At 40.8% G+C, this 27,274-nt stretch overlaps 1 protein-coding gene across 3 annotated transcripts in view; it reads left to right on the top strand.

Moving 5' to 3' along the window:
* The first annotated feature begins 12,089 nt into the window (after positions 1-12,089).
* si:ch211-141e20.2 (nectin-3) overlaps positions 12,090-27,274 on the top strand; it is a 42,134-nt gene continuing 26,949 nt past the window's right edge. For all 3 annotated transcript variants that reach the window (XM_053234533.1, XM_053234534.1, XM_053234532.1), the window contains exons 1-7: positions 12,090-12,287; positions 16,450-16,791; positions 23,709-24,014; positions 25,046-25,154; positions 26,413-26,558; positions 26,943-27,054; positions 27,151-27,199. In XM_053234533.1, the coding sequence (XP_053090508.1) occupies positions 12,224-12,287; positions 16,450-16,791; positions 23,709-24,014; positions 25,046-25,154; positions 26,413-26,558; positions 26,943-27,054; positions 27,151-27,199 (1,128 nt within the window). In that variant the 5' untranslated portion in view covers positions 12,090-12,223. The remainder of the gene's footprint in view (positions 12,288-16,449; positions 16,792-23,708; positions 24,015-25,045; positions 25,155-26,412; positions 26,559-26,942; positions 27,055-27,150; positions 27,200-27,274) is intronic.

The raw sequence follows: 27,274 nt of genomic DNA, 5'->3' as shown, positions 1-27,274 counted from the left end.
CGAAGGCGTATATCATTAGCTCCCACGTGAAAAACTATCTTTGAAAACCTGTGCTTGCCTAAGACCCTACGATTACCTGCTATGTCTGACACCCTGGCTCCCGGTATACACCTAACTAAAGCTGCTGGTGCCCCTAAAGGCCTAGCTAATTTCATGTGCTGCAAGATACAGTCTCCTATAACCAGACCTCTTTCAGGTTTCTCAGTGAGTGCTTCACTGAGGAGAGCAAATCTGTTAGATACGTGAAGCAGTGAGGAGTGCTGCTCCCATGGGCGAGCCTTAGCGTTAGCTTTGGCTTTGCGATTATGCCGCCAAGTCGTCACCCATTCGCCCCGCTGTGAGGGCTCTAATGCCAGAGTTAGGGGATTGCTAACTCCGCCTAAGACATCCAGACTTAGAAACTACAGAAACCCCTACAGAAACTACACTGCTCTCACTCTCACTAGCCCTCTATGGAATCTGGATGCGCACCTCTAATGCTGCAGTCTTCTCCATCAGAGACCTAACTAACATACATTTATCACAAATAAAGCTATTACTAATGACAGAGGAAGAATGACTAAACATGTTGTTTAAGGTACCTTAGTCGAAGATTTGTTGAAATTATTTTAGACGGCGTGGATCCAGTGTGGATGGCCTCCGCTCGCTGTCTTGATAAAATACAAAAGTGCTTTTCGAAAAAAAAAGAAAATTTTTTTGATTATTGAAACATATTGATTAAAGAAAAAAGAAAGAAACAGTATAGTTAAGATGTCGACGCAGGCAAAAAAACTCCTGGCAAAACAATCGAAAACAGGAAGTGACTGTGTGCTTGGACCCCTAATAATTACTATATACAGCCAGAGGTTCTCAATTGGATTCAGGTCTGGGGAACGTGAGGACCAGTCAATGGCATCAATGCCTTCGTCATCCAGAAACTGCCAACACAGTCTGGCTACATGAGGCCAGTCATTATCATGCACCAGGAGGAACCCAGGGCCCACTGCACCAGTGTAAGGTCTGACAATGGCTCTGAGGATTTCATCCTAACAGCAGTAAGGGTACCATTGGCTAGCACGTGGAGGTCTGTGTGACCCTCCAAGGATATTCCTCCCCAGACCATCACTGACCCACCGCCAAATAGGTTATGCTGGATGATGTTGCAGGCAGCATAATACTCCTCAAGGCAACTCCAGACTCTTTCACGTCTGTCACATGTGCTCAGTATGAACCTGCTCTCTTCCATGAAGAGAACGGGGTGCCAGTGGCGGACCTGCCAATTCTGGTGTTTTCCGGCAAATGCCAATCGAGCTGCACAGTGCTGGGCTGTGAGCACAGGTCCCACTAGAGTACATCGGGCCCTCATGCCACCCTCATGGAGTCTGTTTCTGACAGTTGGTCAGAAACATGCACACCAGTAGCCTGCTGGAGGTCATTTTGTAGGGCTCTGGCAGTGCTCCTCCTGTTCCTCCTTGCACAAAGGAGCAGATCCCAGACCTGCTGTTGGGTTGTTGCCCTTCTATGGCCCTGTCCTGCTCTCCTGGTGTAACGGCCCGTCTACCGGTATCTCCTCCTCGCTCTTGAAACTGTGCTGGGAGACACACCAAACCACCTTGCGACGGCACGTATGGATGTGCCATCCTGGAGGAGCTGGACTACCTGTGCAACCTGATTGGGTTGCAGGTGCTGCCTCATGCTACAAGTAGTGACAAGGACCCTAACAAAACCCAAAGCTAGAGACAAATCTGTCAGATTTGAAAAGGAGAGAGCAACTGTCTGTGGACACCACCTGCAAAACCATTCCCTTTTTGGGAGTTGTCTTGCTGTTGCCTCTCCAGTGCACCTGTTGTCACTTTCATTTGCACCAAAGCAGGTGAAACTGATTCACAATCGCTTATGCTTCCTAACTTGACAGATTGATATCCCTGAAGTTTAATTGACTTGGTGTTATACTGTAATGATTAAGTGTTCCCTTATTTTTTTTGACCAGTATATATTGTGTGATGAACGCTATGTAAAGCCTACTTTCATGAAAAAAATGGTTTAAGATTATGATTATATATCAGATTATATGTAAGATTATGATTATATTATAATATATATATGGATGTAGTTCCTGTTTTTGAATCGTTTGCTGGGAGTTTCTTGCCTGCGTCGGCGTTTAAACTATACTGTTTCTTTCTTTTTTAATCAATAATTTTGCGCTATTGTTTTCACCTGCTGTATTTTTCACTTTCCTTTCTGCCATATTTTCATTTTTTTAAGGTACGTTAAATAACATGGCAACATAACATGGCAGCTTGCTCAGTGTGTTGAGTGCAGGATGTTTAGTCACTCTTCCTCTGTCATTAGTAACAGCTTTGTCTGTGCTAAGTGTATATTATATATATTATATATATCTTGCGGCACATGAAATTAGCTAGGTCTTTAGGGGTGCCAGCAGCTTTTGTTAGGTGTATACCGGGAGCCAGGGCACCGGACATAGCAGGTAATCGTAGGGTCTTAGGCAAGCACAGGTTCTCAGAGATAGTTTTTCATGTAGGAGCTAATGATATATACGCCTTCCTCAGTCAGAGGTTACTAAGAGTAACATTGTAGAGGTGTGTAAATTAGGCGATGTCCGATGCAGTAGTTGCTCTGGGCCCATCCCTACGCGGCGTGGCAATGTAGCTTACAGCAGGTTATGGTCACTGAACTGCTGGATGTCCAGGTGGTGCTCTGAAAACAATGTGGCTTTATGGACAATTGGAGTAGTTTTGAGGGCAAGGCTGGCCTTTTAGGGCGGGATGGTGTCCATCCCACTTGGGAAGGTGCTGCTCTCATTTCTTGCAGCATAGCACCTAGTCTCAGAACAGGCCTAGTTAATCGGTGACAATCCAGAGCCAAGGCCAGGGAACAGACAAGCAGGCTAAACCGACTATCTGCTAGCTGCACTGAGTCGTCACTCAGGTTCCAACATACTGAGACTGTGTCTGTTCCCCAAGCTAAACAAAAATGTAGAAATGGTATAGTAACCTAATTAACATAAAATTAAATAAAACCGAATGCACAGCCAGCAACACTGATATGAAGCTAGGACTGTTGAATATTAGACCTCTTACATTTAAAATGCTTATTGTTAATGAAACTATCACTGATTAGGAGTTTAATGTACTGTGTTTAACAGAAACGTTGATTAAACCAAATGAGTATGTAGCATTAAATGAAGCTAGTCCTCCCGGATACAGTTACATACATCAGCCCCATCTAACTGGCAGAGGAAGAGGTGTTGCAGTTATTTATAATGATCATTTAGGCATCACACAAAAACCTAGTCATAAATTCAACGCATTTGAAGTTCTTTATACTAACATATGTAGCCGCAAAAAATAAGTCTACCCAGGTTGTAGGAGCCAAATTATATTTTGTCTCTTGTGTTATTTGTTGTTCTACGTTCAACCCCCTCTAGTGGCTGGAAGGGTGCTGCCCTGCCATTATGATGTAAGGCTAGTGATGCTACCTTGGGGCATGGCCGAAGCAGGAAGACACAGTCTTCGACCGCATGTCCTCAAACACTGAGCCTTGAGTACTACTGAAGTCAATCCTTAGATATCTTATTAATCCTTAGTTTTATTGTTTTAAAACTTCTGAGCTTTGTATTTACTTATTTACAATAAATGGTGCTTAATTTTTTGCATATCATCTGTGGACTTTAGATTATTGTATGAGGGGGTGTGTGTCAGACCTCTTCGCTCAGCCACCAGTGGAAAACAGAAGAAATTACCACTATAACAACTCGAAGACTACTTCCAACAAGTGAAAGACTCCATCCAGCAGGTGTGTAAAGGACTAATGTCAAAGACTGGCTTTGAACTGAAAGAGCTTGATGGATGCAGACAAGCACATGGCCAGACTGTTTGAGAGCATGGTATGTATTTATCTATGGATAATGGAAATTAAGAAGTTTAGGATTCAGTCATATAGGAAGTCTACTATTGGAGTGAATTCAAATTTTAAAGAGTCTGCTATAGGAGTAGATTATTGGATGGTTTGGATGATTCCTTGATAATCAGATAACAAACATGGCTACTATGAAAGCAAGTGAGTAAGTGGGGGTCAGATCTAGCTCCTGAAAAACAGGCCCAGAAAAGAAAGATGAATGTGAATGGTTTCAACCTAAAATGGCAAAGATTAATGACTTTCTTTCTTCTGTGTCTGAGTGGCTACCTGAAGCATATAAGACTCTGGAACCCCAAGAAATGGAAGTTGCCCCTCAAGATTGTGTGTCACAAGTCTCCAGTCATGGGTCTAGGTCAAGAGCTTCTTCGATTGCATCTGCAAAGATATGTGCAGAAGCAGAACGAGCAGCCATCATGGCAAGGGTGGCAGCACTGAAAGTAAAGCATGAACTAGAACAAAGGGTGGAGGCCCTAAACAAAGAAGTACAAGCAGTAAAGCAGTGAAAACACAGCTGGCAGCCTCATCATCTAAACTGGCAGTTCTCAGGTCTGCTGAGGAACAACAGCCTGTGGTGGCCAATCCAACAGCTAAGCCGGCTATTGAGAAGTATCAATCCGGCCCAGTAGTAGACCCTCTACCTAAGCCACCTTCTGAAAACCTGCCGAATGAAGGTAAAGATGCAATGAATGCTTACTTTACTGAGATATCAATGAAAAGTGATGCTTCTGAGAGTGTATTTCTTTCCTTAGACAAAGCCTATAGAGGCCTTTCCATGGTACAAACCCCAAGTGTTCGCCCCAAAGATGGTGCTCACTTTCAGCCTGTCTCTGTGCATTCACAAAGAGGTGATTTAGACATAAAGAAGAGCAGCTCAGTACAGACATCAAGTCCTGTCACTCCTTTCACAGAAAGAGGTCCAGGTAAAACCTCACACATATCTGAAAAGGCCCCTGATCAACCCTTAAAGAGCTCACAGACAAGTTTGAGCCACAATGGACTGACGAACATCCTCCAACGTCAAAATGATATAACATCTGCTCTCGTAAAGCAGCAACATCTCTCTCATCTACCATAAAGAGAAGTCCCTGTCTTCAATGGTGATGTTTTGTTGTACAGACCATTTATTAGAGCCTTTGAACACACAGTTGAGCTTAAGACTGATAGCAGTGCAGATAGGCTGTTCTTCCTAGATCAGTACACTAGTGACCTCCCTAGAGATCTCGTCAGGAGTTGTCTTCACATGAGCCCAGACAGAGGTTATGAGAGATTTGTTCTGCTTACATGAAGAAAGCATTAGAGTGGACTGTAATTAAGGCTGAGGATTTAAAAGCATTACAAGCCCTTGCAATATTCTTGAGGAGTTGCTGTAATGCAATGGAAGAGATGAGATACTCACACAAAATCAACTTGTCATCAAACATGAAAATCTTAATTATGAAACTTCCTTACAAGCTTAGGGAAAGATGGGGGTCCTATGTGTGCGAATTCCAGGAGAGGCAAAACAGTAGACATCAATTCATAGACCTTGTTGCATTCCTTGAGAGACAAGTGAGGGTAGCCTCTGACCCAGTATATGGGGACATTCAGGATAGCCCCGCCATAGCTAAAGAAAAGCTGCCCATTAAAGCCAAGCTCAAGTCCAGTGGAAGCAGCTTTGCAACTAGTGTCTGTACTACTGTCTCTCAGCCTACTCAACCAAAGAATAATAACAGTGAAGCCACTTGCTCCCTATGCAATGGCAATCACACATTGGAGCATTGTGGTTCATTCAGGAATAAGAAACACAGGGACAAAATAGAGTTCCTGAAGGAGAAAGGAACCTGTTTTGGTTGTCTACGCCCAGGTCACATCAGCAGATATTGTAGACAAAGACATACCTGTACAATGTGCTCCAAACAACACCGCAGTGTCCTCCATATTAAGCAAATGAAACAAAAGACAAAGCAACAAGAGAAAACTAGTACATCAGAAGCAGTGAACACTCTAGTAATGGACTCCACAGCATGTGGGCATATTGGGGCTGGTACTGGGGCCGGAAATGTACTTTCAGTAGTGCCTGTGAAAGTCAAAACTAGTTCAATTTCAATTCAATTCAATTTTATTTGTATAGGGCTTTTAACAATGAACATTGTCTCAAAGCAGCTTTACAGAACATAAGAAACAAAAAAACATGCAAACAGAAACAAAAACATGCAAACAGTCCTAGATGTTAGACAAAATTATCCCTAGTGAGCAAGCCTGAGGCGACTGAGGCGACTGTGGCAAGGAAAAACTCCCTTAGATGATATGAGGAAGAAACCTTGGAACCAGACTCAAAAGGGAACCCATCCTCATTTGGGTGACACTGGAGAGTGTGATATGAACAATGTCCTTTCTGCATTTATGTACAGTCATGTAGAATTTTACGTGCATATTAATTTGGAGGTTGTTGTCTTCCTCAAAGTCCACATAGGCTTGGCAACGATACTTTGAATACCCAAATCCTCACGAGGCAGAAACCAGCTGGAGCAGGTCCATCTCTGGATGCCTCAGGATCCTCGTAGGGTTGGCCTCGGTCTACTGGAGCTGGCACAATCTCTATGTGCCTCGGGATGGGTAGAAGAAGGGAAACAAGTGGAAAGAAATTAGCGTAGCTGCTGTTCATAATATTAGCAAGCACTAAATCATAATGTGCAATTAATCAGATGTACTGAAGTACAAGGTTATGGTATGTATTAAGTGTATGCCTGGCTAAAGATATATGTCTTTAATCTACGTTTGAACTGGGAGACTGTGTCTGAGCCCCGAACACTGTCAGGAAGGCTATTCCAAAGTTTGGGAGCTAAATACAAAAACGCTCTACCCCCTTTTGTATACTTTGATATTCTGGGAACTACCAGAAGTCCGGAGTTTTGAGATCTTAAGGAGTGTGGTGGATTGTGACGTGTTAGAAGACTGGCTAGATACGTGGGAGCTAAACCATTTAGAGCCTTGTACATAAGTAGTGCTAGTTTATAATCAATTCTAAACTTAACAGGTAGCCAGTGCAGGGATGATAATATTGGGGTTGTGTGATCATCTTTTCTTGACCTAGTAAGAACTCTGGCGGCTGCATTCTGGACTAACTGTAGCTTGTTTATTGAAGATGCAGGACAACCACCTAGCAATGCATTACAATAGTCCAGTCTGGAGGTCATGAATGCATGAACTAGCTTTTCTGCGTCAGATACAGATAAAATGTTCCTAAGCTTGGCAATGTTTCTAAGGTGGAAGAAGGCTGTTTTAGTAATATTGGAAATATGATTTTCAAAAGACAAGCTGCTGTCTAATATTAAGCCCAGGTCTTTCACTGATGAGCTAGTAGTAATAGTACATCCTTCTAAATGCAAGTTGAAGTGTAAGAGCTTTTGTGTACTGGTTTTTGGACCAATAAGTAATATTTCTGTTTTATCAGGATTTAGTAATAGAAAATTATCAGTCATCCAATCTTTTATATCTTTAACACACTCAGTTAATCTAGACAATTTATTCAATTCATTTGGTTTTGATGAGATGTATAACTGGGTATCTTCAGCATAACAATGGAAACTAATCCCATGTCTTCTAATGATGTCACCCAAGGGAAGCATGTAAATTGAGAACAGCAGAGGTCCTAAAACTGATCCTTGTGGAACCTCATATTTCACTGGCATTACACTGGATAGTTCTCCATTTAAATCTATAAAATGGTATCGATCGGACAGGTAGGATCTAAACCATTTTAATGCCTGTCCCTGAATACCTACTAATGGTGATAAGGTCATCCCAGTGTATGCTTTCATTGACCGAGGTAGCTCAGCTACTTTCTGCACAGAATCCCTCATGTCTCAGTTAAATATCAAAGGCAGAAGAACGAACATCTTATTGTAAACAATGAGTCATTAGAGGTCAGTACCAACATATGTGATCTCGGGTCAAGAAGTTTCTGGATTGAAAGGAAACAAGGAAATGCCAGTCAATGTTGACAACATCCCCACAAAACAGGATCTTGCGAGATGGCCATAATGTTGACATTCCAGAGATAGACAGCAACATTGAGCTGCTCATAGGAATCAATGCATCAAAGATCATAGAACCCTGGGAGATTATAAACGGTCAGGGTGAGGAACCTTACACAGTAAGGACTCTAGTGGGTTGGGTAGTCAATGGGCCCTTAAGAGGGGGTGAGTCCAGTACCTATAATGGCCCTCAGTCTGCCACCATGAAAAGAATCTCTGTTGCAAAGTTAGAAAGGTTGTTGATTAGTCAGTATAATAATGACTTCAGTGAAAAGGCATCAGAGGAAAAGCGTGAATTGTCAGTAGATAATAAAAATTCCTCAAAATTGCAAATGAGTCAGTCTCATTAATGGATGGGTACTATACCCTTAACTTGCCCTTCAGAAGAGATGACGTACAAATGTCTAACAACAGTCATGTTGTCATGCAACGTCTCCTGAACCTAAAAGGAAAGTTAAAAAGAAATGAGTCTTTCCACAGAGAGTATACAGCCTTTCTTAATGATATTATAACTGCAGGATATGCTGAGATGGTCCCACAGGAAGAGGTGGAAGGAGACAAGGGAAGAATCTGGTGTATTCCACATCATGGAGTTTACCACCCCAAGAAGAACACGCTCAGGGTGGTGTTTGACTGTGGTGCGGGGTATCAGGGTAGGTACATGAACTCTGAGCTGGTGCAAGACCCTAATCTTACCAACCCACTAACTGGTGTCCTGCTCAGGTTTAGACTAGAACCCATAGCACTTATGGCAGATATCAAATCTATGTTCAATCAATTAAGGGTCTCTAAGTCAGACATAGATTTCCTTCACTTTTTGTGGTGGCCAGATGGAGACACTGAACAGGATCCATTAGAACACTGTATGCTGGTAAACCTATTTGGGGCGGTTTCCTCCCCAAGCTGCGCCAGCTTTGCCCTGCAAAGAACTGCTCAGGACAACCCCTATATTAGACCTCAGGTGACCAATGCTATAATGAAAAATGTCTATGTGGATGACTGTTTAACATCTTTGCCCACAGTACAGGAAGCAGTGCAGCTGACATCAGATCTGGTGGAGCTGTGCAGTAAGGGAGGATTTCAGCTCACCAAATGGGTAAGCAGTAACAGAACTGTGCTGTCTACCATAAAGGAGGAAGAAAGAAGAAAAGACATCAGATCCCTGCACCTAGACAAAGACCAGTTACCAACTGACCGTGCTCTGGGACTTCAGTGGAGTGTGGAGGATGACACCTTCAAGTTTGATATTATAGTCACCAAAAGGCCCTACACACGGAGAGGAATTCTGTCAATGGAAAGCTCTGTGTATGATCCACTCGGTATTCTAGCACCTCTTGCTCTCCCAGCCAAACAGCTGCTACAACAGCTCTGTAAGCAGGGCTATGGATGGGATGAGCCAATACCCACAGCTCAACCTAGGCAGTGGATTAGTTGGATCCAAGACCTTCCCAAATTAACAGACTTCAGTGTTCCATGCTGTATCAAACCTAGTGAATTTGGAAAGCCACAATCTCTCCAGCTGCACCATTTTGCTGATGCCAGCGAGATGGGGTATGGAACAGTAAGCTACCTTAGGATGACTAATGGCCTAGGTGAGATACATGTTGCTTTCATGATTGGAAAGGCAAGAGTCGCTCCTTTAAAACAAACGACAATATCTAGATTTGAACTGGCAGCTGCTGTGTTGTCTGTTAAAGAAGACAAGATGCTTAAGTCAGTATTGCATCTCCCCCTAAAGAATTCCCTGTTTTGGACAAATAGTCAGGCAGTATTGAAATACATCGCCAACAGTAGTGTAAAATTCCACACCTTTGTTGCAAATAGGGTCTCAGTCATAAGAGAGAACACCAGTAGCCAGCAGTGTAGATACATTGACAGTAAGCACAACCCAGCATATGACGCCTCCAGAGGGCAATTATAGCCTTTATACAGAAGCAGGCATTCCCAGATGAATTTGAAAAGCTAGAAATGTCATCACCAGGTGTTCACAAAAAGAGCACACTTTATAGGCTAGATCCAGTATTAAAGGGTGGGCTGCTGAGAGTAGGAGGACAATTGTTAAGAGCAGCCATGTCTGAGACCACGAAACATCCAATCATCCTTCCAAAACAGTCTCACATCTCCAGCCTGTTGCTTCATCACATTCATGAGAGGTATGGACACTGTGGCAGAAATTACATCCTCGCCCAGTTATGAAAGAGATATTGGATCATAAATGGCAACAGTGCCGCAAGAAATATCATCTCAAAATGTGTGGTCTGCATGCGCTTAAGAGGCAGAACTGGAGAGCAAAAGATGGCTGATTTGCCCCAAGAAAGAACACAACCAGATATTGCACCATTCACTAATGTTGGCATGGACAATTTTGGACCAATAGAAACAAAAAGAGGGAGAAGTCTGATAAAAAGATATGGTGTGCTTTTTACATGTATGTCTTGTAGGGCTGTTCATCTTGAGATGGCATGCTCCCTTGACACTGACTCCTGTATCCACACCATAGGAAGGTTTGTATGTAGACAAAGCCAGGTAAAGCACATCTAGTCTGACAATGGCACCAACTTAGTGGGTGCCCAAAAAGAACTAAGAAGGGCTCTATCTAGTTTTAACAGCAGTAAGATCTAAAGTGTCCTGCTTGCCAAAGGAATAGACTGGAGCTTAAATCCACCAGGGGCATCCCACCATGGTGGGGTGTGGGAGAGACTGATCAGGTCAGTGAGATGGGTCCTGAACACTCTTTTACATCAACAAACACTCGATGATGAAGGTCTCCAGACACTATTCTGTGAGGTGGAGGCAATTCTTAACAACCGCCCAATCACCACTACATCCTCTGACCCTTTTGACTTGAAACCTTTTACCCCAAACCACATCCTTTTACTAAACTCTCAACCTGTTCTCCCTCCCGGTGAGTTTTCCAGGGCTGACTCGTACACCAGGCGCTGGTGGAGACAAGTACAGTACCTGGCTGATTTGTTCTGGAGGAGATAGACACAAGAGTACCTTGCACTCATGCAAGAGAGACAAAAATAGTTCAAGGTGAGACAAAACTTCAGTGTTGGAGATATTGTGGTGATAGTCGACCCTACTTCCCCACAATCTTCGTGGCCTTTAGGAAGAATTTTAGAGACAAAGCCTGATTCCAGGTCTGGTCAGTCAGGCTCAAGACAAAGACAGGCATCACAGAGCGACCGATTACAAAGTTGTGCCTGCTCTTAGAAGAACGCTGAAAAACTGGACTCAAGAGTAGGTAATGGCTCCTCTAATACCTCATTGAGTAAATGTTTTATTTTAACCTTAAAACATTTAGGGGCCGGATGTGTAGGAGCCAAATGATATTTTCTGTCTCTTGTTATTTGTTGTTCTGAGTTAAACCCCCTCTAGTGGCTGGAAGGGTGCTGCCCTGCCATTATGATGTAAGGCTGGTGATGCTACTTGGGGGCCAGAGTTGCAGACCCCAAGGGCCATATTCGGAATTCCTTTGCAAATTTCATTGTTTCTTTAGACAAAGCATTAATTGTTGGAGACTTTAATATTCATTTTGATAATCCAGAAGACCCTCTGAGAACAGCAGTTGTGTCCATTCTTGATTCAGTAGGGGTCAGTCAGAATGTAATAGGACCTACTCATAGTGGTGGTCACACGCTTGACTTAATACTAACATGTGGATTAAATATAGAAAATATAGTCACATTTCCGCAGTCTGAAGCTATCTCAGATCATTACATCATCTTATTTAAAATGTATCTTAATCATAATATATGCACCTTGCCTACTGCGTCAAACGTACATTAACATATGCAACTGCACAGAGTTTTATCAGTACCGTTTTATGTCCCAGGGCGTCCTCATGTCTGTGTTACCTTCTGGCTCTCTCTTTTAGTTATGCTGTCATAGCTAGTCTTGCCGGAGTCCCTGCTTGTACTCTCTGCACGCAGTGTACATTGTCCTTAACCATTACGGGACAAAAGCTACCTAACAATCTCTCCCTCTCTCTGTCGAGCTACACATGCTACACCTGAGACACCAGTGATCCTGACCCCTTCTGCTCTCCGGACCTGCCTGATCCATCCTGATGCTCTACTTCTGGGTGGAGATCTCATCGCTTGAGGTCGCTGTCGCTCGCTGCTGCTGAGGTTGGCAGAGTAACAGCTGCGTGATGCGCATGCGCATGAAGGGGATTTCCGAGTCAGCCTGCGGTACTGGATGTTTGTTTACGTGGTGCTGTGCGGCCCGATGCGGGAAAACAATGTAGTCTTGAAAATTAACTGATGTATTTGATGTATTAACTGATGCATTCCAGCACGGGATTAACAGGGATTTGTGTGGTGCTCTTATTTTTGACCGAAATTAAAGGTAGGAACTCTTTCTATAGCTGTTTACACAGCAAGCTGTTATAAAACTTAATAATTCGATGTTTATGTCATATATAACATAAAACTGTAAACAAAAGTGTGATTGTATGGGAGCGTGAAACTCAAACTTAAAGCGGTTTGGTTTGTGTTACACTGAATAGACTAAGTTATTCTGTTGTATAACATTTTGAATTTTCTCTTGGCTTTACTGCACCTCTTAGTTCTGAACTGTAGTAACTTGGGTGGGAAGTTCACCAAAGCGAGCTCATAAAAGCAGAGTGTATTTGCATTAGTGTCGCTTGACTTCTTCTGTTGACTGTCCTTTTCCTGGTACTGAGTGACTGTGAATACGCCATTTTACATTTTAAATGCAGTATTACTCTACTGATGTCGATTAGCTAAACGTTTTTTGACAAAGACAACCGATTAAACTAACCACCTCAGTCTGTTATATCTGTTGCCAGAAGCCCTGTTTGAGCTGGATTTGTTTATCAGGGGGATGTCTAATATTTTTTCTCGCATCTGGAGAAAGTACAGGAAATAAAGTCAGGAGTAGTCAGGCTCTGTTTACAACATGGAGAGCTGCTGTAGTGGAGTACAGTAGAGAAGAGCCGCTGGAGTAGAGAAGAGTAGAGTAGAGAAGAGAAGAGCTGCTGGAGTAGTGTAGAGAAGAGCCGTTGGAGTGGAGTAGAGTAGAGAAGAGCCACTGGAATAGAGTAGTGTAGAGTAGAGAAGAGCTGCTGGAGTAGAGTAGAGAAGAGCCGCTGGAGTGGAGTAGAGTAGAGAAGAGCCACTGGAATAGAGTAGTGTAGAGTAGAGAAGAGCTGCTGGAGTAGAGTAGAGAAGAGCCGCTGGAGTGGAGTAGAGTAGAGAAGAGCCGCTGGAGTGGAGTAGAGAAGAGAAGAGCCACTGGAATAGAGTAGTGTAGAGAAGAGCCGCTGGAGTAGAGTAGAGAAGAGAAGAGCCACTGGAATAGAGTAGTGTAAAGAAGAGCCGCTGGAGTAGAGTAGAGTAGAGAAGAGAAGAGCCACTGGAATAGAGTAGTGTAGAGAAGAGCTGCTGGAGTAGAGTAGAGTAGAGAAGAGAAGACAAGAGCCACTAGAGTAGAGAAGAGAAGAGCTGCTGGAATAGAGTAGTGTAGAGAAGAGCCGCTGGAGTAGAGTAGAGAAGAGAAGAGCCACTGGAATAGAGTAGTGTAAAGAAGAGCCGCTGGAGTAGAGTAGAGAAGAGAAGAGCCACTGGAATAGAGTAGTGTAGAGAAGAGCTGCTGGAATAGAGTAGTGTAGAGTAGAGAAGAGAAGAGCTGCTGGAATAGAGTAGTGTAGAGTAGAGTAGAGAAGAGCTGCTGGAATAGAGTAGTGTAGAGTAGAGTAGAGAAGAGCTGCTGGAATAGAGTAGTGTAGAGTAGAGTAGAGAAGAGCTGCTGGAATAGAGTAGTGTAGAGTAGAGAAGAGAAGAGCTGCTGGAATAGAGTAGTGTAGAGTAGAGTAGAGAAGAGCTGCTGGAATAGAGTAGTGTAGAGTAGAGTAGAGAAGAGAAGAGCTGCTGGAATAGAGTAGTGTAGAGTAGAGTAGAGAAGAGCTGCTGGAATAGAGTAGTGTAGAGTAGAGTAGAGAAGAGCTGCTGGAATAGAGTAGTGTAGAGTAGAGTAGAGAAGAGCTGCTGGAATAGAGTAGTGTAGAGTAGAGTAGAGAAGAGCTGCTGGAATAGAGTAGTGTAGAGAAGAGAAGAGCTGCTGGAATAGAGTAGTGTAGAGTAGAGTAGAGAAGAGCTGCTGGAATAGAGTAGTGTAGAGTAGAGTAGAGAAGAGAAGAGCTGCTGGAATAGAGTAGTGTAGAGTAGAGTAGAGAAGAGCTGCTGGAATAGAGTAGTGTAGAGTAGAGTAGAGAAGAGCTGCTGGAATAGAGTAGTGTAGAGAAGAGCCGCTGGAGTAGAGAAGAATAGAGTAGAGTAGAGAAGAGCTGCTGGAGTGGAGTGGAGTAGAGTAGAGAAGAACTGCTGGAATAGAGTAGAGTAGAGAAGAGCGGCTGGAATAGAGTAGTGTATAGAAGAGCCGCTGGAGTAGAGTAGAGAAGAGAAGAGCCGCTGGATTAAAGTAGAGTAGGGCCAGTACAGTAGAGAAGAGACCCTGGATCTTATTTCAGTTTGAAGCAAAACAAAATAAAACAATAATCACAATGTATCCAAGCATACATTTTTTGTTTTGTGACTCAGGAAGTGTTTAATATCAGAGGGAGGGTCACTGATACAAGATGAAGTGCAAGTAGCAGCAGTCAAATGTTTTTTTTGTTTGTTTTGTTTTGTTTTTTTCCCAACATCTGCACAGAAGATCATGGCCATGTGTATCTGGACAAAAATTCTCAGATGACTGCTGAGTTTGGTGAAAAACAGTAGATAATTCAGCCTGTAATTTTCTTAGAGAAGGATGGAGAAACACAGATATGGCCAGTCTGTACAGAAATAAGTCACAGAGGAGCAGTAAAATAGGAAATTACCCCAGGGTCCCAGATACATTTAATCCATATTTTTTACATTTACATTTATGTCATTTGGCAGATGCCCTTTTCCAGAGCAACTTACAATTATCTCATTTAAACAACTGAGCAGTTGAGGGTTAAGGGCCTTGCTCAAAGGCTCAGCAGTGGCAGTTTGGCAGTGCTGGGATTTGAACTCTCAACCTTCCATTGCCCAATGTCTTAACCACTGAGCTACCGCTGCCCCAGACTCTGTGCTTGGATGACCCTGTGCTTGGATGAAATGAAAGGACAGCGTACAAACTTTCACACGGGTTGTGAGGAGTTGTTGTTGTTGTTGTTGTTGTTGTTTTCTTCACTCCGAGTGTTTGTATTCAGTCCGTAATAAAATGCATTTAGGTCCGGACTCTGACCGGAGTTCGCCTACTGAATACCACCGGTCTAGGGTATACTCTCATACCATCTATGTTTGATTACACTATGGCAGAATAATTCTTCCTGAGTATTGTTTCAGCCCAACGCTACTGCAAAAGCACAAGGTTTACCAATAAATTTCATCAAGCTAAGCTAAACTAAATTGCCATAGCCTCAGCCATAGCCTCAATTGAGTCAGGTTGTCCAGAGATTGTAGACAAGGCCTTTGTGACTCACTATGCACAGTTCTTCAGTGGATAATGCACTGAAACTCTGAAGTTCTCCTTTATTTATATCTTGCAAGAGTGGAGACTTTATATTTATACTGATTTATACTTCTGTGAGCACACATCATGTTTAAATTGTTCATTATAATGAGCTACAGTCAATATAAAACATTAAACTTTATATTTGCCTACTGTGAATTATGAAAGTGTTCAGTTTTTGCACATTTATTGTTATAGATTTAATTTAAAATGGATTAAATCGACTTTCTTTGCCATTAATCTGCACGTAATAATCCATAATGACAAAGCAAAAACATGGTTTTAGAATTTTTTTCCAAATTTATTAAAAAAAATTAAAAGCTAAAATCTCTCATTTAGAGAAGTATTCAGACCCTTGGCTAAAGGCACTTCAGGCTGAGCTCAGGTGCATCCTGCTTTGATTATCTTGAGTTTTCTCTAGAACTTAACTGGCATCCACCTGTTAAAAATTAAACTGATTGTATGATTTAGAAACGCACACACCTGTGTTTAAAAGGCTCCACAAGAAAAGCAAAACAGGAATTTTCTGGAATGCGAAGTTAAAGTTGTGTCAGAAAATCAAGACAAAAGGACACAATTGCTGCAATTGAAATCTTTACAAATGAACTGAAACAAATAAAAGGGATCATGTCCAAAATACCAATTACATTAAATGAGCTTGTTAAAACATATATAGTCAGCATTCACCAACCAATCAGCATTCACCTGAAGGCTGGTTGCTCCATAGCACAGTAGAGGTGCACAATACGCAGTTAGCTCTCTGGAGGAAAGCAACAGCATCTAAGCACCTTCCTGCATCACAAGACAAGTATGTAAATATGCATCAACGCAGAAGTATAAACCAGATCTAATGATTTTCAGAAAGATTTCTTATGAAGCGTAAACGAGATCATCAACAAAGACCCTGATAAACAAAATCCAGTGTCTACCCTTATTTGTGGGTTTGCCCATTCTTATGGTGTGAATTTATTTATTTATTTATTTATTTTTATTTTATTTTTTTTTACAGCCATAAGGGTCATTGGTCAGAATGTGACTGTGGCAGCAGGAGATGATGCACATTTATTCTGTCAACTGGTGGAGACGAGAGAGCCTCTAACAAGCATTAGGTGGCAAAGACGAACAAAGGAAAAGCCAGCAAACACAGATTTTGTGGTTATCACTTCAGATGGCAAAGAGGAACATATAAATGGATTGAGAGACAGAGTAAAATTCACAGGTAACATCTCGCGACTCAGCGGCTCAATTCTTCTAAGTAAAGTTACTGCTTTAGATGAAGGAATCTACACCTGCGTCTTCAGCGTATTTCCAAGTGGACCGTATAAAACAGAAATTCGTCTCACAGTACTAGGTAAGATTTGTTACTGAAGTTGTGATGAACTTGAGGGATCAATGCAAGATTTACTTTTCAAATTATTTAAAATTATAACAGTGCCACAAGTCTACGCTGACTCCTTGGGCTTCATTTGTTAAATGTTCTGTAACTGTCCACATGTCCAAATAAGTCCTGATTTATAAAACAGGGAGCACACTCTTCTCCATGGATGTTCATGTTTATAAAGCACAACCAGCTGAAAATTTGGTGCACAGGAACAAACTGCTACATTCCAACAATTATCACTTATTATTGTCCAAAAATTTGTCAGCAAACTGCTTCTTTTCATTCATATGCATGTATTCCAGCATGTATTTCCATTTGTTCTGATGGAACAAATGAAAGAATTTTCACAGGGTGTTAAATTTGATGCTTTTAAGGACCAGTTTTAAAACAATAAAATTGGCATATGCCAGGATCGGTCTGTATGTGTGTGTGTGTGTGTGTGTGTGTGTGTCTGTGTGTGTGTAAATATATTTCTAAAGGTGGTATTGACATGAAATTTTCACCAGATGTTGGTAACAACCCATGCAATCCACACATGCAAAGAAATCAAACCGTAGATGTCCATAAATTACGTTATGTGTAGTAATGTGAAATGACACAGGGAAAAAGTATTGAACACTCTTACTGAAATTTACTTTGTACAAAAGCCTTTGTTGGTAATGACAGCTTCAAGACGCCTCCTGTATGGAGAAACTAGTTGCATGCATTGCTCAGGTGTGATTTTGGCCCATTCTTCCACACAAACAGTCTTCAAATCTTGAAGGTTCCATGGGCCTCTTCTGTGAACTCTGATCTTTAGTTCTTTCCATAGATTTTCAATTGGATTCAAGTCAGGTGATTGGCTGGGCCATTCTTGCAGCTTTATTTTCTTTTTCTGAAACCAACTGAGAGTTTTCTTGGCTGTGTGTTTGGGATCATTGTCTTGCTGAAATGTACACTCTCGTTTCATCTTCATCATCCTGGTAGATGGCAGCAGATTTTTATCAAGAATGTCTCAGTACATTTTTCCATTCATCATTCCTTCAATTATATGAAGTTTGCCAGTACAGAATGCTGAAAAACAGCCCCACACCATGATGTTCCCACCTCCAAACTTCACTGTTGGTATGGTGTTTTTGGGGTGATGTGCAGTGTCATTTGTCCTCCAAACATGGTGTGTATTATGGCATCCAAAGAGTTCAATTTTGGTCAACAATTGTACCTGTTAATTCCAGGTGTTTCTGAAGCTCTCCACAAGTGGTCCTTGGCTCTTGGACAACTCTTCTGATAATTCTTTTCAATCCTCTGTCAGAAATCTTGCGAGGAGCACCTGGTCATGGCCGGGTTACGGTGAAATGTTGTTCTTTCCACTACCGGATTATGGCCCCAACAGTGCTCACTGGAACATTCAGAAGTTTTGAAATCCTTCTGTAACCAATGCCATCAGTATGTTTTGCAATAATAAGGTTGCGAAGTTCTTGAGAGAGCTCTTTGCTTTTACCCATCATGAGATGTTTCTTGTGTGACACCTTGGTAATGAGACACCTTTTTATAGGCCATCAGTTCGGACTGAACCAGCTGATATTAATTTGCACTGACAAGGGGCAGGATTGCTTTCTAATTACTGATTGATTTCAGCTGGTGTCTTGGCTTTCCGTGCCTTTTTGCACCTCCCTTTCTTCATGTGTTCGATACTTTTTCTCTGTGTCATTTCACATTATTACACGTAACTTAATTTATGGACAGCTATGGTTTGATTACATGTGTGGATTGCATGGGTTGTTACCAACATCTGATGAAAATTTCATTTTTCATGTCAATAGCACCTTTAGAAATATATTTACTGAGAAAAATGGTGACGTGTTCAATACTTATTTTACTCGCTGTGTATACATATACAGTCAGGTCCATAAATATTGGGACAGTGACACAGTTTTGGTAATTTTGCCTCTGTACACCACCACAGTGGATTTGAAATGAAGCAGTCAAGATGTGACTGAAGCGTAGACTTTCAGCTTTAATTCAAGGGGTTTAACAAAAATATTGCATTAACCGTTTAGGAATTACAGCCATTTTTTACAGAGTTCCTCCATTTTCACAGGCTCAAAAGTAATGGGACAATTGACTGATAAGCAGTTTCATGGCCAGCTGTGGCCTGTTTCCTCCTTATATCATGATAAATTAAGGAGATAAAAGGTCTGGAGCTGATTCCAAGTGTTGAATTTGCATTTGGTAGCTGTTCATGGGAACTCTCAATATGCCGTCCAAAGAGGTGTTGATGCAAGTGAAGGAGGCCATCATTAGGCTGAAAAACCAAAACAGACCTATCTCAGAGATAGCAGAAACTTTAGGAGGGCCAAATCAACAATTTGGTACATTATTAAAAAGAAGGAATGCACTGGCGAGCTCAGCAACACCAAAAGGCCTGGGAGACCACAGAAAACAACTAAAGTGGATGATTGCAGAGTTCTTTTCTTATTGAAGAACAACCCCTTCACAACATCTAGCCAAGTCAGGAACACTCTGGAGGAGGTAGGCCTATCATTGTCAAAGTCTACAATCAAGAGCCACCTTCATGAATGTAAATAACGCGATGTAATGTGAATGCTAAAAAACCTCTAAAAAAGCCTGACCAGTTCTGATGCAAGATTAACTTGTACCAGAATATATGGAGAAGGAAAGGAAGGGCTCATGATCCAAAGCATACCACATCATCCGTCAAACATGTGGAGGCAGTGTTATGGCATGGGCATGTTTGGCTGCCAATGGAACTGGGTCACTGGGGTTTATTGATAATGTGACTGTTGATAGAAGTAGCAGGATGAATTCTGAAGTGTACAGAGCTATACTTTCTGCTCAGCTTCAGTCAAATGCTGCAAAACTGATAGGACAGCGCTTCACAGTACAGATGGATAACAACCCAAAACATACTGTGAAAGCAGCCCAAGAGCTTGGAAATTAAATGTTCTTAAATGGCCGAGTCAGTCACCTGACCTCAACCCAACCCAATTTGTCTTCAGTAAGTGAGCTGCTTTTCACTTACTGAAGACAAATCTGAAGGCAGAAAGACCCACAAACAAGCAGCAACTGAAGATGGCTGCAGTAAAGACCTGGCAAATCATCTCAAGGGAGGAAACTCAGCATTTGGTGATGTCCATGGGGTCCAGACTTCAGGTAGTCATTGACTGCAAAGGATTTACCTCCAAGTAATAAAAATAATCCTAATATTTATGATTATATTAGTTTGTCCCATTACTTTTGAGCCTGTGAAAATGGAGGAACTCTTTTAAAAATGGCTGTAATTCCTAAACAGTTAATGCAATATTTTTGTTAAACCCCTTGAATTAAAGCTGAAAGTCTATGCTTCAGTCACATCTTGACTGCTTCATTTCAAATCCACTGTGGTGGTGTACAGAGGCAAAATTACCAAAACTGTGTCACTGTCCCAATATTTATGGACCTGACTGTATATATATACAGTGGGGCAAAAAAGTATTTAGTTAGCCACCAATTGTGCAAGTTCTCCCACTTAAAAAGATGAGAGAGGCCTGTAATTTTCATCATAGGTACACTTCAACTATGAGAGACAGAATGGGGGGAAAGAATCCAGGAAGTCACACTGTCTGATTTTTAAAGAATTTATATACAAATTATGGTGGAAAATAAGTATTTGGTCAATAACAAAAGTTCATCTCAATACTTTGTTATATACCCTTTGTTGGCAATGACAGAGGTCAAACGTTTTCTGTAAGTCTTCACAAGGTTTTCACACTGTTGCTGATATTTTGGCCCATTCCTCCATGCAGATCTCCACTAGAGCAGTGATGTTTTGGGGCTGTCGCTGGGCAACACGGACCTTCAACTCCCTCCAAAGATTTTCTATGGGGTTGAGATCTGGAGACTGGCTAGGCCACTCCAGGACCTTGAAATGCTTCTTACGAAGCCACTCCTTCGTTGCCCGGGCGGTGTGTTTGGGATCATTGTCATGCTGAAAGACCCAGCCACGTTTCATCTTCAATGCCCTTGCTGATGGAAGGAGGTTTTCACTCAAAATCTCACGATACATGGCCCCATTCATTCTTTCCTTTACACGGATCAGTCGTCCTGGTCCCTTTGCAGAAAAACAGCCCCAAAGCATGATGTTTCCACCCCCATGCTTCACAGTAGGTATGGTGTTCTTTGGATGCAACTCAGCATTCTTTCTCCTCCAAACACGACAAGTTGAGTTTTTACCAAAAAGTTCTATTTTGGTTTCATCTGACCATATGACATTCTCCCAGTCCTCTTCTGGATCATCCAGATGCTCTCTAGCAAACTTCAGACGGGCCTGGACATGTACTGGCGTAAGCAGGGGGACACGTCTGGCACTGCAGGATTAGAGTCCTTGTTTGTAGGTGACCAAATACTTATTTTACAGAGGAATTTACCAATTAATTCATTAAAAATCCTACAGTGTGATTTCCTGGATTCTTTCCCCCCATTCTGTCTCTCATAGTTGAAGTGTACCTATGATGAAAATTACAGGCCTCTCTCATCTTTTTAAGTGGGAGAACTTGCACAATTGGTGGCTGACTAAATACTTTTTTGCCCCACTGTATGTATGTGTATATAATATATATGTACATATATATATATATATATATATATATATTACACAATACTGTACAAAAGTCTTAGGCACATGCAAAGAAATGCTGTAGAGCAAAGATGCCTTCAAAAATAATGAAATTAAATGTTTCTACATTAAAAAAAATGCTGTAAAGAGCAGTAAACAGTAATAAATGAAACAAAGTCAATATTTGGTGTGACGATCCTTCGCTTTAAAAAAAAAATAGTAGTCTCAGGTACAATTTCTGCAGCTTTATAAGGAAATGAGCTGTAAGTTTTACTGAGCACCCTGCAAAAGCAGCCACAGTTCTTCTGGAGACCTTGACTGTCACACTTGCTTCTTATTTTTGCAGCAAAACCCAGCAGCCTTCATTATGTTTTTTGTCTGAAAAGTGTCTCTTATGTAATCTGCTGCTTTCTTTACTGACATACAAACATTTTTCTGTAACATTTAATTATTTTCTTGGAAAACTAATGTTTGGAAATCTAAAAAGTTTTTGTGCTGAACCAGTAATGTAGAAGTCATAAAATAAAAATCTTTGAAATGTAGACTTTCAGCTTTAATTCAAGGGGTTTAACAAAAATATTGCATTAACCGTTTAGTAATTACAGTCATTTTTTACAGAGTCCATCCATCTTCACAGACTCGAAAGTAATTGGACAAACTAACAATCATAAATATTAGGATTATTTTTAATATTTGGATGCAAGTCCCTTGCAGTCAATGACTGCCTGAAGTCTGGAATCCACGGACATCATCAAATGCCGAGTTTCCTCCCTTGAAATGCTTTGCCAGGCCTTTATTGCAGCCGCCTTCTGCTGCTGCTTGTATATGGGTCTTTCTGCCTTCAGATTTGTCTTCAGTAAGTGAAAAGCATGCTCAATTGGGTTGAGGTCATTGGACATTTAAGAAAATTTAGTTTCTTTGCCTTAAGAAGCTCTTGGATTGCTTTCACGGTATGTTTTAGGTCATTATCCATCTGTACTATGAAGCAGTTTTGCAGCATTTGACTGAAGCTGAGCAGAAAGTGTAGCTCTATACACTTCAGAATTCATCCTGCTACTTCTATTAGCAGTCACACAATCAATAAACACCAATGACCCCGTACCACTGGCAGCCATGCATGCCCATGCCTCCACATGTTTGATGATGTGGTATGCTTTGGATCATGAGCCCTTCCTTTCCTTCTCCATACTCTTCCCATCATTCTGGTACAAGTTAATTTTGCATCAGAACTGTTTTTTTTTTTTTTTTGAGGTTTTTTAGCAAAGTCTAATCTGGCCTTTGTGTTCTTGAGTGTTACCAGTGGTTTGCCTCTTAAGGTAAACCGTCTGTATTTAAATTCATGAAGGCATCTTTTCATTGTAGACTTTGACAATGATATGCCTACCTCTTCCAGAGTGTTCTTGACTTGGCTAGAGATTGTGAAGGGGTTTTTTTTCACCAAGGAAAGAATTCTGTGATCATCCACTTTAGTTATCTTCCGTGGTCTTCCGGGCCTTTTGGTGTTGCTGAGCTTGCCAGTGCATTCCTTCTCTTTCAGAATGTACCAAATGTTTCTGCTATCTCTGAGATAGGTCTGTTTTGTTTTTTTCAGCCTAATGAGTTTCCATGAACAGCTACCAAATGCAAATTCAACACTTGGAATCAACTGCAGACCTTTTATCTTCTTAACTTTTTGTGAAATAATGAGGATACATGCCACACCTGGCCATGAAACTGCTTATTGTTAATTTGTACATTTACTCTTGAGCCTGTGAAAATGGGAGGGACTTTGTAAAAAAAAATGGCTGTAATTCCTAAACAGTTAATGCAATATTTTTGTTAAATCCCTTGAATTAAAGCTGAAAGTCTACACTTCTGTCACATCTTGATTGCTTCATTTCAAATCCATTGTGGTGGTGTGTAGAGGCCAAATTACAAAAATCGTCTCACTGTCCAAATGCACAGAACAGCAGAATAGGAAAAGCCCTGTGCTTCACCCCCATTTGAGTGATACCAGTAAGGGCTTAGCCATGTTTAAATTTGTTACATTTTAATGTTTTGTTTTGTTATGTACTACTAATAGTCTGATTGGATCAGGATCACATTGCACTAAAGTCCAATTTAAACTCCACAGTCACTGGTAGCGGTGAGGTCTACAATGCCTTCACCGTTCAATTAACAAAACCTGTGCTTAATCACATGAGTGATCAGGGCATGACATGCAAATTAATAATGCCCATTACTGAATGTGGTTTTCTTAAACAATATTATTGTTGCTGGTGTCATGCTTGTTAATGTTTTTGTTTGTTTTTAGTTCCTCCTGTTGTCAGTGTGAGCACGGATGTGCCTCCTGTTGCTGGTGACGCTGAGGAGATTTTAGCAACCTGCACTGCAGCCAATGCAAAGCCTGCAGCAGAAGTGTTGTGGAGTCTGGGTGCTTTAAGTGACTCTGTCAAAGTACAAACTAATGTCACTGTGGACTCTGAAGGAAGATCCACTGTTAAAAGCAGCCTGATTGGTGTAGCATCCAAAGATCTAAACCAGAAGAAAGTTCAGTGTTTGGTCACACACCCTGGCCTAAAGGGGAAACTGGAACTGAATTACACATTGATCGTTCACTGTAAGTTTCTCATTTTTAAGCAAAAGCATATGACCGTAGTCACACAAAGGAGTACAGTGCTGTTCCTATTTGTTTCACATTACTGAAGCAGTAATACAAAGTGTCTGTTGTACTTGTCTTGATAATGTGCCTTTCATGAAATGAAAGAATTCATTTTCTTGCACATAGTAGAATTTGCAACACAGCATTGTTTTTCAGCAGGCAGACAACAGACGTTGAGTCAAAGTGCCAGAGTGCAGTGCATATCGATAAAATGACAATCGCAATGGCATTGATGGTGGTATTGCCAAGAAAGTTGAAGATGGAGACACTAAAGTGCTTCTGTGTCGCTCTCTTTAGGTAGAGATAAAGCTAGGGCTAAATCCTACTGCACCACAATCAGCATGTATTCAAACAGCATGTAGGTTAACCAAATGTAAGTCATCAGTGTAGGTTAGGGCTGCACAATATGTTGAAATTATCGAAATATCGCAAATGTAAATGTCGTGATATGCATATCGCAAGGGCTTGCCATAACTGAATGATTTTACTACTTCAAAAAGTTAGCAGAGAATTCTTTCTTTTCCTCAAAAGAACATGAAAGATATGTCATTTTCAGTTTTTAAATATAGAAATATATATATATATATATATATATATATATATATATATATATATATATATATATATATATATATATATAATTTAAATAGATTTTACACGCTTACAGCATTATCATACTGCATATCACATTATTTAACAAGTTTTCGCGGATCACATTTTACTTCAATATCTTGCAGCCCTAATGTAGGTCAACCAAAGTGAAAATACATTAACATGTCAATGAAAGACATTTAAACGAATGTTGGACATTACTGAAAATCACGTGTTAATTTAAAGATTAATATGCACGTGGCTCAGGGTGGATTTTTCCTTTAAAGCACTGTGTACTTTTTTGCCCTACTGGCAATTGTCAACATTATACTTAATTCTGTTTCACTGAACATTACATTGTGTAATGTATTGATTTTTGTTTTTACTCTTTCTCCCAGATCCTCCTGAGGTGGTTTACGTTATTTCAGCAGGTGATCAAGGGAAAGCAGTTGAATTTCAGTGTGAAGCAGATGCTAATCCAAAACCAACAGACTTCATCTGGAGCAGGTAATAGAGCTGAATCTTCCATGTATGTTTACCATAAAAGGCTGCAGTTTATGTATTTACATGAGCCATATTATATGGCTTATCGAATTTATCAACAAAGCTGCACCTGTTCATCTGTTAAATGGTAAATGTGGAACCTGTGGAGACAAGCCAGGTGCCTGGTTTCAGGTTTCTGTTTCATGTTTGACATTCATGTTTCCCAGACTGCCTTCAATGTTATTTCCAATTTTATATGGCTTTAACTATAGTATTAAATAAAGATAACTTTATATATATATATATATATATATATATATTTATATAATACTTTATTATATTGTTAGATTCTGAGTTTATCCTAATGCTATTTTGAAAGAGTATGTTAATAATATACTAATGTAATCTATGTTAATAATTTGACCGGAACCCAGTATAAACTCTTACAGACAGACCACTCTGTTCTCTGTCTCTCCAGTGGCTGATGTAGTGTTACAAATAAACCAGTGTTAGCTCTCTGTATTTCTAGCTGATTGAGAACTGAGTTAACACTCATAGTGAAAATGAGGAGTGTTTTTGTTTGTTCAGTGTTAAATGTAGTCAACAGTGAGGTGGTAGTCTGAGCTCGTTGATACTGTTTGGTGAGCAGGAATGAAGAGCCACACAGACATGAGGCTAAACTCTGACACTTAGATTGAGAATCTGTCAGATTGGCTTCGTTCAAACAATTGAACAATTTCTACTCGCTGTAGTTTTAGTTTATTTGCCCCTAAACTCTACTTGGACTTGCACTCCAAGCTGTTTCTATGATTCAACTGCAGTTCACAGTTTTTCTGTAACACTTCTCATAAATGGTTTCTGACTCAGCTATTGTTTTAGCAGAACTAAAATTACCCTATGAAGGCTACTGCAAGCAGAAGAAACCTGTGTGTGTGAAAATAGCCCGTTCACAATGCTTTTTTAAAACCCAGATCATGGTGATATTTTGCATGATATACTGAAGGGTGAAGGGTGTGTCAGCAGTACATAGCCTAGTAGCATTAACTTTGCCTTAATAATGGAAGTCTCAGCAGCCTTGGGGAATAGAACAAAACGGTTTAAATGCTAATACATGCCTTGAGACATTGCAAATGTTATTGGTTAAAACACGAAGTGCAAAATAAGCAATTTGAAGGCAGTTTCCAACAGAATATATATCTGTGTAGTATGGTGTGAAGACAATCACACATACACTTTAATACACTTTAATACACCATAATTGAACAAATAAATTCTCCTATAGACACTTTCCAGTGAAGGAGCCTCTTTCCAGCGGTGCTAATAGCAGACAGATTATTCAGCTGACCCCTGACAGTAACGGCGTTTACTATTGTGTGGTGTCTAACCAATACGGGAAAGCTGTAGGTTCCCTCTACGTGCATGTTACATGTGAGTATGTATATGATCTGTTGTTCACTGGAACAGTGAATAAATGTTCTTACTTGCAAGTTAGATGAATCCATTGTGCATGTTCAAATATGTGGTTCACTTAATAGATACACAGTTGTCACACTACATCTGTTCAACTTCTTAGTCTTAATGTTCCAGTTTAGTCAAGTATACTGGAGTGCCGGATCAAAGGAAAATGGTCACTTCCACTTAATATGCTCTGTACTGTGTGATTTATAACATTTAACCTTCTTGAAAGAGATGGATAAGGATGTTGGCCTCAATGACATTAAACAGTTTCCACCAGGGCTTCTGTTTGAGATAAGTCTTACAAATCCAGATGAAGTGTGAGCTAACTGTAATACTTTCTCAATGGCATTGCAGCTACAGAATCCAAAGCTTGCTGGACTCTGTTCATCATAGCCCTCTTTGCTGGTGTTTGTGGTTTTCTCATTTGGAAATATAATTTGCATCAACACATTACAAAAAGACTGCGGTGAGTTTGGTCATTTTACCAATCTAGTATTGAGAGCAGATTATAAGCATATAAAGAGTTTTATAAGTGAGTTGATTATTTTCTGTTTTCACTCAGGTGTATTAGTCGTGATCCTGTGCCCACTGTATCTTCAGACCAGGACGAGGTCAGTGTGAAATCCTTTATTTAAATCCCCATGGTCTTGTTTTGCTCACTTATCGTGTTAGTGATTAAATCCGAG

The sequence above is a fragment of the Pangasianodon hypophthalmus genome, chromosome 5 (genome assembly GCF_027358585.1).
Source record: "Pangasianodon hypophthalmus isolate fPanHyp1 chromosome 5, fPanHyp1.pri, whole genome shotgun sequence".
NCBI lineage: Eukaryota > Metazoa > Chordata > Actinopteri > Siluriformes > Pangasiidae > Pangasianodon > Pangasianodon hypophthalmus.
Note: the sequence above shows the minus strand (reverse complement) of the source record. Positions and strands in the feature narration are given on the sequence as shown.